The sequence below is a fragment of the Anopheles cruzii genome, chromosome 3, assembly GCF_943734635.1.
Source record: "Anopheles cruzii chromosome 3, idAnoCruzAS_RS32_06, whole genome shotgun sequence".
NCBI classification, from domain to species: Eukaryota; Metazoa; Arthropoda; class Insecta; order Diptera; family Culicidae; genus Anopheles; species Anopheles cruzii.
Window position 1 is genome coordinate 566,141 of NC_069145.1, and position 11,707 is coordinate 577,847.

General features: G+C 38.4%; 1 protein-coding gene across 1 annotated transcript in view; it reads right to left on the reverse strand.

Moving 5' to 3' along the window:
* LOC128274426 (uncharacterized) overlaps positions 1–11,707 on the reverse strand; it is a 16,549-nt gene that overhangs the window by 3,111 nt on the left and 1,731 nt on the right. The window contains exon 2 of the mRNA XM_053012626.1: positions 10,312–11,687. Coding sequence (XP_052868586.1) covers positions 10,312–11,329 — 1,018 coding nt within the window. The 5' untranslated portion in view covers positions 11,330–11,687. The remainder of the gene's footprint in view (positions 1–10,311; positions 11,688–11,707) is intronic.

Genomic DNA, 11,707 nt, shown 5'->3' on the forward strand with positions numbered 1-11,707 from the left:
TAGCGGTGACGGCCGTCGTGCTCCAAGGGTTCATTCTTGGACCCACCTTCTGGAACGTACTGTCCATTGGACTTCCGAAGGGCGGGCGCGTCGTCGGGTTCGCGGACGACGTCATGCTGCTGCTTCCGCACACAACACCGCGGCCAACAATAGCGGCCGTACAGCAGTGGTTAGAGCTGCACTCTCAGAGGCTGGCCCCCGAGAAGACCGAGGCGCTGGTCTTCAGCAGCCTCAGAGACGGGACGCAGCTAGTGGGCTTCCAGGCGGCAGTTACCTGAGGTACCTGGGTGTCGTCCTCCAGGACCACATGTCGTGGAATCGGCATGTGGACTACGCGGTGGAGAAGGCGGCACGGGTTGTCGCGGGCGCTGCGGTGGCTAATGCCACGCACACGCATCAACATCAACACCAGCAGACGCCGCCTGCTGGCCAGCGTGTCGGAGTCGGTGCTGATGGCAGGCGGAGTGGGACTCGGCGGCAGCGGAGGTGCTGCGCGATGGATGGGATGCGCACCGAAGCAGGTTAGCGCGGAAACGACAACCACCCCGACTGCGGTAGAGGAAGCAGAAACGCCTCGGCGACAGGTGCGAAAGCTCGACTGCCGAGCTGAGCAGCCCCCCCCAAGGACAGAACCACGCGAGGCCGAAACCAGGGGTGGGGGTGGTGTTGTAGCGCTGTGTCTAGTGTATAAGTGTTATGCAATTTTTAATCATAATATTTAATACTTAAATATACTAAACACTCAATGTTTAAAAAAAAGTAGCTCATGATCCTCTACACCATCTTTGCCCGATATGACTATTGTCTCTAGTTTTTCTCTTTCATTTTTTTATTATTCATTAAATTCCTCATTCATTAATGACTAAACTGTTTTAAATGTTTTCTACGGTTTTTACTCAGTGATCGTCCTCAAGCCATGGATTTTAAACAAGATCAAGTCATTTGTTGAGTCGCGACCAATAAGTCCCAAGAAATTTTTTTTTGCTATTCGGCTTCGATTCGTAGTCCCGAATCCAGCATGCGATCAAAAACTTTATTTCCGGACTTAATCACCGTCACAAGTTCGACTATTTCGCTTCACTTCTTGAACGCAACTTCTTGAACTGTCAATGTTTACTATGTTCGACCACCCAAAATAACGTTTCCGATACAAGTCCTAACATGTTCTGATCGCTGCTTCGCGCGTCTGTTGCTTGGCTTGCCTTTGCACTGGGTTGCCTTTTGCACTCTGGCTCCTGTACTTTCATTCTTAACATGTTTTTTTCTTGATTTATGTTCCAACATCATTTTTGGATATTTTTTTATAATTTTTATTATCAATAACAATGTAAAATATATCAATACTTTCTAATTCTTTAGATACTTTTCTTAAAAACAAAATTAGAAGCTCCTTTCTACATTTTTATCATGACCCAGTCCTTTAGCTATTGCAGTATCGTTTAAGAAAGTACTAGGCTCTTTGGATTCTATAACAGTTGCTGAAACATGAGGTTTAGGACTATTTGGTAAATTTGGACTATTAAGTAAAAGGACCTTTTTTTCAGCTACCATTTCCTTTAGATGGCGTTTTAATTGCACTCAAAACTTACCTGTTTGTTTAAACTCTGGGCTAGCTTTCTCTGCAGATTTGTATTAGTTTACTTACTGGTATTGGATCAGAGTTTAAATTTGTTACCGATATGCCAGACTTAACAGCTGTTTCGTTTAATACTTGCTCGAACTATTCTGTAATATTCAGTGCATGAGCTTGTGCTTCTAGTAAGGAGATAGATTGATTTTCTGAAGAAATAAGCTCCTGTCCTGTAATGTTTCTAACAAGCATGTCCAGAAATATTATTGTACCATTCACATCAACTTGTGCAACGATTTGCGTTATACTTGGTAGTTCTTTAGCTGTAGAACTACCTGATCCTGTAGATTTAGAACTAAGTAACCCATCTATAGAACGTTTTACCCAACCAAACATATAATTTATCAACGAAGGTGTTCTTGCTGCACTACTTGTTCCATCATTACCTACACTGCTGGCCAATAAAATAGGTAATTGTGTGAAGCTGATACAATTGGAACTGTACTCAAGCCACTACTAAACCAATGATCACCAAACTAATACTGTACTTAGATACACTAGTTAACGTCATTTTTTTGCTATGTTGGTGATATTTATGTCAAAAGTGACAGGTGTGTTACAATTTATTTTGACAGCGGTCTGATTTGGCCTGGTCAATAAAATAGGTAATTCTGCCTATAGGGCAAATTTTAATGAATTTACACGGTTTACTCTTTTTATATTATCAAAAGTCATTATTTTATATCAAAATTAGTCAGTACCGCGTATATCCACCAATGGTTTCTAGCACTTCATGCATTCTTCTTGGCAGTGAATCAACCAAACCCTGACAAGTTTTTACTGGAATGGAATATCAGTCCTGCCGCAATTTTTGCCTCAATTCATCTTTGTTTGAAAACTATTGTCCAGCTAACTTTTGCTTCAAGGTATTCCACAAGTTTTCAAAATGGTTTAAGTCAGGAGACTGACTTGGCCAAGGCGAAACTGACACATTATTGCCATCAAACCACGATTTCATAAGCTATGACGTATGCTTGCGATCGTTTTCTGGTTGAAATATCCATCTCAGTGGCATGATTTCTTCTACATAAAGCAGCATAAACGTCTTCCATAATTTTTTTATGCTCGAGAGCATTCATGGTGCTCTTTACTCTGAAATAGGGACCTATACCAGATCATGAAAAATATCCCCAAATCATGATACTTCCACCTACATGTTTAAACATTTTTTTTGCAAACCTGGGATGGAATTATTTGCTAGCAGGTCGTCAAACATTACACTGAGAGTCCAAACGAAACAAATTTATTTTGGTTTCGTCGTTCCATAAAATATTATGCCAATTTTTCGTAACCCTCGGTACCTTGCCATGAACGATATTGAGCAGCAAACTGTTACCTCATCTGTAATTTTTTTTTAATCAATAGTGGCACTTTTCTTGCAATTAGCCCTGGTAGATTAGCTTCTTGTAACCGCCTATGGACAGGTTTTGGGCTAATAATGTTATTTATTATTGAGCAAATCGCTCTGGATGCACCAAACGGATCCGCTTTTGCCTAAAATGATATGCGATGATCTATCGTTGGTTTGGTTTTTCTTGGTCTAACTCGCGTTTCCTTTGTTTTTTTCCACAACAAAGCATTTCTCACAAAATTTACTGATTTTCCTAGTAGTTCGGCGATGCTTTTGTACCTTGCGCCTTCGTTGCGTAGATTCTTCACAATCTTTCTTTCCTCAAGGATTGCAATGAGTTCTTCTGCCCATTCTAGATGTTCTACCAGGAAACAACCCTTTTTTTAGATTCACAATTGAAAATTGATTGCAACAAGACCAATTAAACCAATTTCGTTCAAGAAGTCGGGTGAAATTGCATCGTATACAACGAACTACCTATTTTATTGACCAGGCCATATCAGACTGCTGCCAAAATAAGTGGTAACACACCTGTCACTTTTGACATAAATATCACCAACATAGCAAAAAAATGACGTTAACTAGTGTATCTAAGTACAGTAGCAGTTTGGTGATCATTGGTTTAGTAATGGCTTGAGTACAGTTCAAATTGTACCAGCTTTCCACAATTACCTATTTCATTGGCCAGCAGTGTATCTGGGCTGCCACACGGCACGAAACAAACGATATAACAGCCTCCAACCGCGACAATTTTGACAGTAAAGCGATCAGTAGGTGTCAAAAGCTTTGTGGGTCTGCAGACCCTGCAACACATGTTACATGTTGCGCGTAACTGTTTCGTGCCGTGTGGCAGCACAGTATGACAAAAGTGGCATTATCGTTGGCAGCAAAAAATATAGGTCCGTTGTTATTTACTGATACCTTATCTGTAATAGGAATCTCTTTTCTATTAATAGCACGAGGGCTACGTTGACGTCTTCTAGCATTCTGGTGTTTATGTCTGCTCTGTTCATGTATATGCTTGTTCCTATGAGCCATAGGTTGATCAGATAAGATAATAACTTCTGGACTGCTTTTTGTACGATTGAAAACGTCAGTATAGATATGCTCCTACGATACGATATATATGCTCCTTATGTTCTTTTCTCACTATATCCATGCTTCTTGCAGTACTTATCTGCTCATGATGTTGTCTTAAAATTATTCCCTTATCAGCAAACTTTATAGATAGTGTTTCCATCTTAGATTCTTTATCAAACTTACGCAGTGCAATACTGCAGAGCTCTTCTTATGCTTAAAAAATGTTAGTGATTATTAAATCATCATTATTACGTACAAACGTATAGTTTCCTGCTTTTCTTGGTGTTATCAGCTGTGTTATTGTTAGCTGTGTTATCAGCTGTGTGCTGTGCTCAAATTAATCGTATCTATAGAGTTTTCTACGTCAAAATCTATATATATAAAAATCAAGTTGTGTCTGTGTGTCTCAAGTGAACTCCGGACCGATTGACTCGAAATTTGGTATACGGGGGTTTTAGGGGCCGGGGAGTGTCGTTATCATGGTTAGAAACCCCTCACGCCCCTCTTTCTTTGCCCTCCCATACAACTAACTGTTAAAAACATCAATTACTCCACAAGTTATGAATCGAATTTCATCAAAACTTGCACAATGGTTACTGGTCACCTGAGAAACCATGTGACAAAATTTGGTCCTTGCAGGACGAGGGGAAGGGGGGGTCCCCATACAACCTCAATCTTTAAAATACGTCCTAGGGCAATATGGGTATCGTTTCTTAGGTTTTGGTGGTCTGTAAATCGATTGGTTTCACTTAAAAGCCTTTTCCTTCCTTCTTTCACCTATCACCACCCCTCATTCCATCCATCTTGAAGTAGTGTGATGTTGGGGGGAACTGCATAGTTTGCGTTTAATTTTTAAAGAAGGTGAGAAAGAGAGGAAGAGAGAGATAGAGAGGAAAAGAGAGGGAAAGAGAGAGGGAGAGAGAGAGGGAGAAAGAGAGAGAGAGAGAGAGAGAGAGAGAAAGAGAGAGATAGATAGATAGATAGATAGATAGATAGATAGATAGATAGATAGAGAAAGAGAAAGAGAGAGAGAGAGAGAGAGAGAGAGAGAGAGAGAGAGAGGGAGAGAGAAATAGCAACGGACTGCTACAGCCTTCTAGATTTCAATTAGGATCATATAGAAAAAGTACATTTCACACCTTCCGGAAGAGGGGCTCCCATACAAACATAACATAAAATTCAGCATAATTCGGGTTATTTTCGAACAAATCGAACCAAATTCTGCAGGTGGGAGTTTTTGGGAAGAGGAAATGTTCTGGTGAATTTTTGAAACCCATCGCCACTTTACAAAGGGTGGCTCCCATACAAAATTAGGGTAAATTGCAGCAAAATTCGAAAAGTGTTCAAACAATTTGAGTCAAATTTAGCTGGTGCGAGTTTTGCCATGTATCCACCGGGAAGCGGGAAGGAAAGCCAATCGGATACATCACCGGGAAGCCCTATCATTCGGAATAGAGTAACGGGAGGAGGAAAGGGAAACTGAACAAATACGTCACCGGGAAGCCCAATCGTCTGAAAAGTAGAAGTAACGGGAAATGCAAAGGGAAGCTGATCGGATACGCCACCAGGAAGTCCTTTGAAACGTCGGATAATCGAGAAATGAGGATGAAATGAGGCGTGGCAACGCGCGCCGGGATCAGCTAGTTATAAATAATGATTTCTGTTACTCTATTCGCTTCAGATTTTATATCAATCACCTTAGCAAAAACTTGACCATCAACAATGAGTCCTGCATTAATAGCTACGCCATGATAATTACCATTTAGAAAATCAGCTATAACATTTTTAGCCATCATTCCATGCATTGTCATACCTGAAACTCTTCTCATTGTATTCAGGAGATTCATGACTCTCTGATTATTGGGAAGCTTACTCACAAGTCCTTGCGAATTTCCTCCAATTTGAACCTCACTTGCCAATTGAATAAGCTGAGAACGTTTTTCCTCTGGTAGATTTTCAATATAACGAATGAACTTTTCACTATCGACCTTGATCTAACTGAGATCTCTTATTTAATCTTTTTCTTCGTTCAATTCATCTACATCATCCCAGGAGAATTCACATTCCTTAGCTTCTCTTATTCTTCTACTATGACCACCTGAACTTGTACTTGGTAAACATTCTTGTACTGAGCCTGAAGCTTCTCCTTGATGTGTAGACTCAACTTCTTGTTGCCGATTGGAATGTTCAAATACATCTTTAATCTCTTTATGTTCATGTACAATTAAATCAACCTTCTTTTCGTCTACTAGAAACTTTATGGTTTCCAAGTGACCTTTTAAAGCAGCTAAGAGGAGAGAAGTACTGCCATCATTTTTCACTGCATTAAAATCAGCTTTCTTTTCGTCTACTAGATACTTTACGGTTTCCAAGTGACCTTTAAAGCAGCTAAGAGGAGAGAAGTACTGCCATCATTTTTCACTGCATTAAAAACAGCTTTCTTTTCGTCTACTAGATACTTTACGGTTTCCAAGTGACCTTTTAAAGCAGCTAAGAGGAGAGGAGTACTGCCATCAATTTTCACTGCATAAAAATCAGCTTTCTTTTCGTCTACTAGATACTTTACGGTTTCCAAGTGACCATGCAAAGCAGCATCGTGCAGAGGAGTACTGCCTTCTTTATCCTGTACATTGAAATCAGCCTTCTTTTCATCTACTAGATACTTTACGGTTTCCAAGTGACCTTTCAAAGCAGCATCGTGGAGAGGAGTCCTGCCATTATTATTTTTGGCATTAAAATCAGCCTTTTTTCGTCTACTAGATACTTTACGGTTTGCAAGTGACCATTCCAAGCAGCATCGTGGAGAGGAGTCCTGCCATTATTATTTTTGGCATTAAAATCAGCCTTCTTTTCGTCTACTAGATACTTTACGGTTCCAAGTGACCATTCGAAGCAGCATCGTGGAGAGGAATCCTGCCATCATTTGTCACTGCATTAAAATCAGCATTCATTTTGTCTACTAGATACGTTACGATATCCAAGTGACCATAAAAAGCAGCTAAGTGGAGAGGAGTACTGCCTTTTTTATCCTGTACATAAAAATCAGCTTTCTTTTCGTTTACTAGATACGTTACGGTTTCCAAGTGACCATCCAAAGCAGCATCGTGGAGAGGAGTCCTTCCTTCTTTATCCTGTACATTAAAATCAGCTTTCTTTTCGTCTACTAGATACTTTACGGTTTCCAAGTGACCTTTCAAAGCAGCATCGTGGAGAGGAGTCCTGCCATTATTATTTTTAGCATCAAAATCAGCTTTCTTTTCGTCTACTAGATACTTTACGGTTTGCAAGTGACCTTTTAAAGCAGCTAGGTGGAGAGGAGTACTGCCAGCATTTCTCTCTTGATTAAAATCAGCCTTCTTTTTTTCTACTAGATACGTTACGGTTTCCAAGTGACCATTACAAGCAGCTAATTGGAGAGGAGTACTGCCATCATTTGTCACTGCATTAAAATCAGCCTTCTTTTCGTCTACTAGATACTTTACGGTGTCCAGCTGACCATTCGAAGCAGCATCGTGGAGAGGAGTACTGCCACCATTTTTCACTGCATTAAAATCAGCCGTCTTTTCGTCTACTAGATACTTTACGGTTTTCAAGTGACCTTTTAAAGCAGCTAAGAGGAGGGGAGTACTGCCTTCTTTGTCCTGTACATTAAAATCAGCTTTCTTTTCGTCTACTAGATACTTTACGGTTTCCAAGTGACCTTTCAAAGCAGCATCGTGGAGAGGAGTCCTTCCTTCTTTATCCTGTACATTAAAATCAGCCTTCTTTTCATCTGCTAGATACTTTACGGTTTCCAAGTGACCTTTCAAAGCAGCATCGTGGAGAGGAGTCCTGCCATTACTATTTTCAGCATTAAAATGAGCTTTAATTTCGTCTACTAGATACTTTACGGTTTGCAAGTGACCATTCCAAGCAGCATCGTGGAGAGGCGTCCTGCCATTATTATTTTTGGCATTAAAATCAGCTTTCTTTTCGTCTACTAGATACTTTACGGTTTCCAAGTGACCTTTTAAAGCAGCTAAGTGGAGAGGAGTACTGCCTTCTTTATCCTGTACATTATAATCAGCTTTCTTTTCGTCTACTAGATACTTTATGGTTTCCAAGTGACCTTTCAAAGCAGCTAAGTGGAGAGGAGTACTGCCAGAATTTCTCTCTTGATTAAAATCAGCCTTCTTTTTGTCTACTAGATACGTTACGGTTTCCAAGTGACCATTACAAGCAGCTAATTGGAGAGGAGTACTGCCATCATTTGTCACTGCATTAAAATTAGCCTTCTTTTCGTCTACTAGATACTTTACGGTGTCCAGCTGACCATTCGAAGCAGCATCGTGGAGGGGAGTACTGCCATCATTTGTCACTGCATTAAAATCAGCATTCTTTTTGTCTACTAGATACGTTACGGTATCCAAGTGACCGTATAAAGCAGCTAAGTGGAGAGGAGTACTGCCATCATTTGTCACTGCATAAAAATCAGCCTTCTTTTCGTCTACTAGATACTTTACGGTGTCCAGCTGACCATTCGAAGCAGCATCGTGGAGAGGAGTACTGCCATCATTTTTCACTGCATTAAAATCAGCTTTCTTTTCGTCTACTATATACTTTACGGTTCCCAAGTGGCCATTCAAAGCAGCTAAGTGGAGAGGAGTACCGCCGTATTTATACTGTACATTAAAATCAGCTTTCTTTTCGTCTACTAGATACTTTACGGTATCCAAGTGACCATATAAAGCAGCTAAGTGGAGAGGAGTAATGCCATACATATTTTTAGCAAAAATGACATCACTTAGTTTATTTGAGTGATGTTTTTCTATGTATGTTAATATAACTTTAACTGTTTGCCTTTTACCACTTCCAGCAAGCAAATGTAGTGGAGTATCATTATCTTCACCATAGATAGAATTAAAAAAAATATTGATCAATTCATCATACTTACTTGCATGGCCCCAAATAGACGTAATATGATTTGCATCTTCGATAACTAAATTATCACTTGTTACTAGTTCTAAAGCTTTTCTTAAAACTTCTTCTTCCTTTCCTTTCGATTCCAATTTCAATCTTATTACTTCTTGTACTAATCTATGAACACTTGATATTCCCTTCTCTAGATTGATCATTGAATATATTTTAAGTAGCTTAACGGCGTCCCATAACTTATTTTTATCGCCTTCTAAACTTAAAAAAATACGTTCTATATCAATTTTATCAGGATCAAGATAAGCAATAATATGTATTATTTCTATCGCTTTCTTACCACTCTCTCCTTTTTGCTCTATGTTTGTAAGTGTTATTTGCCAGGTTGTGTACACTGTTTTTACATAACGGTAATTTCCATGCTTTGGATCAAGTAAGGCTGTTTTTTTTGCCTCTTTCTTATATTCTTCTAAATAATCGTTAACCTCAAATCTATCTGTTCCTCTATCTTTTAAATTTTCATCTTCCTGATTTATATATTCTGTTGCTTGCCGTAGAGCTAGTGGAAAGCCTTGTAGTGCTTCTGCTAATTTCTCAATTGCTTTGTCTTGCGAATCATCATTTATGCCTAATGCTTTCTTTATGAATTCTGTAGCTTCCTCTTGAGTAAAATCATCCAATTGTACTACCTCTATGTTTCCCTCTTCACCTACCTTCCAATTTAGATTACGAGAAGTAATTAGTATATAAGGTTTATTACCAGAAGGTGGAGATAATGGTAAAATTTCTTTTATATATTCTTCAGCGTTATCAAAAATAAACAGACTTTTCGTATCCTTAAAATGTTTATATACGTGTTTAATGACAGATTTAATATCTCTTTCTTGCATTTGTCTGTTTGTTTGTTGCTGCTCACTCTGTGGTTCATCATATCGGTTTCTAACCGTAGATAAAACATGTTTTTCCTCCAAAACAGGGATTTTTAACTCATTAGCTAATTCTTGAAACGATTTCTTTAGACTTTCTTCTGTTTCAGCGTTTATCCATATAAGATTGCCTTTATAAACATCTATGTACTTGAAAGCGTACTTTCTAGCCAATTCACTTTTACCTATCCCTCCTAAACCACTAATACAGGCTATTTGCGATATTACTGCTTGCCCACTATTACTTTGTAATGCATTATGCAAAGTTTTTAACTCTTCATCTCTTCCAGTAAATGATTTGACTGGTTCTTTCACATCACACCAAATTGGCTCTTTGGTACTAGTTATTTGACTATCTGTTCTTAAACGCTCTCTGAAGTCTCCTACTTCCATTAGTCCAATTTTATCTTTACCATTAATTTTTTGTAATATCCTATCTAACTCTTGCGTTAGCTTTCCTGATTTTAAAGTATATCTATATTCTTCTGATGGTCTGTCCTCTTCTATGTAATTTTCCATATCATCCCATTCAAAAGGAAGACGATAACCATATTTTTCAGCATTACCTCCATCTATTTTTTTGTAGTATTTGTTACAAACACCGTTGTCTTTAATTATTACTAAACCTACTCCCTCATACAAATCCGCAGACTTCCATTTCTCTTCTTTATTTTTTACTGTATGCCCAGGATTACGTATAAATCTTTTCTGCCATTCTGGTATATTATGTCCTTTAATAAGTTTATCTACTTGAAAAAAACGAAACAATGGAGCAACAAATCCGTTTTCTGACTTACCTAAAATGACACCTTTAGTTATCAAATGACATAAATTCTCTATATATTCACTTTTCTTCGTATAGCCATCTATATAATTTATTGCTCTGTACACAGCATCTATTGCTAACTTTTCCATTCCCCTTTTCAAAAGTCCGTTAGCATCAGTAACTGTAGTAAATTGACTTTCGAAACTAAAAAAAATATCAAAACCAACTTCAAGCAATGTACTCCTAATAGAATCTTCTTCTATCTGTTCAAATACCTCGATAATCCTGCTAGCTTTTCGTTTATCACTTTTACCTCTAAAAAAATCATATAATGCGCCAATAGCTCCCCCTAGTTTTGATCCACCTGCCGCTGCTCCTGGTATACCTGATGCAAATCCAATAGCTGCCCCTGCTCCTGCTCCTCCTGCTGCTACTATGCTTCTTGTTCCACCTGATCTTGGTGTTCCTCCTACAGCATCCTGTTCTCTGAACTTTTTTAACTCTTCTTCAAATTTCTGAACAAAAGCCATTATAAATTTTTCCAGCCGTTGTTGTTCACTTTTTTTAAGATTTGAAGATCCAGGTCTCATCAGATCATCATCATCATCGCAAAGATCATCAAATCTTTGCTCTGCCTGCTTTTCTTTTCTTACTTGTTCAGTCATTTCTGAACTAATAACCCCTTCTTTTTTCAAGTAATCTACTGGATGCTGTGTTTTAAGCACAATTTGTTGTTAATATCAAACCTAAGTATAATATTATACTAAGCTTGATATCAGAAATCATCTTGTAATCAGAAAAATCAGCAGTGCAAGATGTTTATACGTATTCTAGCATTCTATTTTCTAGTAATTAATTTGTGTCTTTGAATTACAAATCAGTGCTAATAAAAAGCATCTATTTACTACTTTACTTTTAAGATTATTGTTTTGTTAACTTATTTTACTAAAATTTACTTTATTTTTTTTTATTTTTTCTCCGAAGGGTATGATCCTTTATGTAAATAAGTATTATTAAAAACACCTTTAATATAGGCAGTTTCC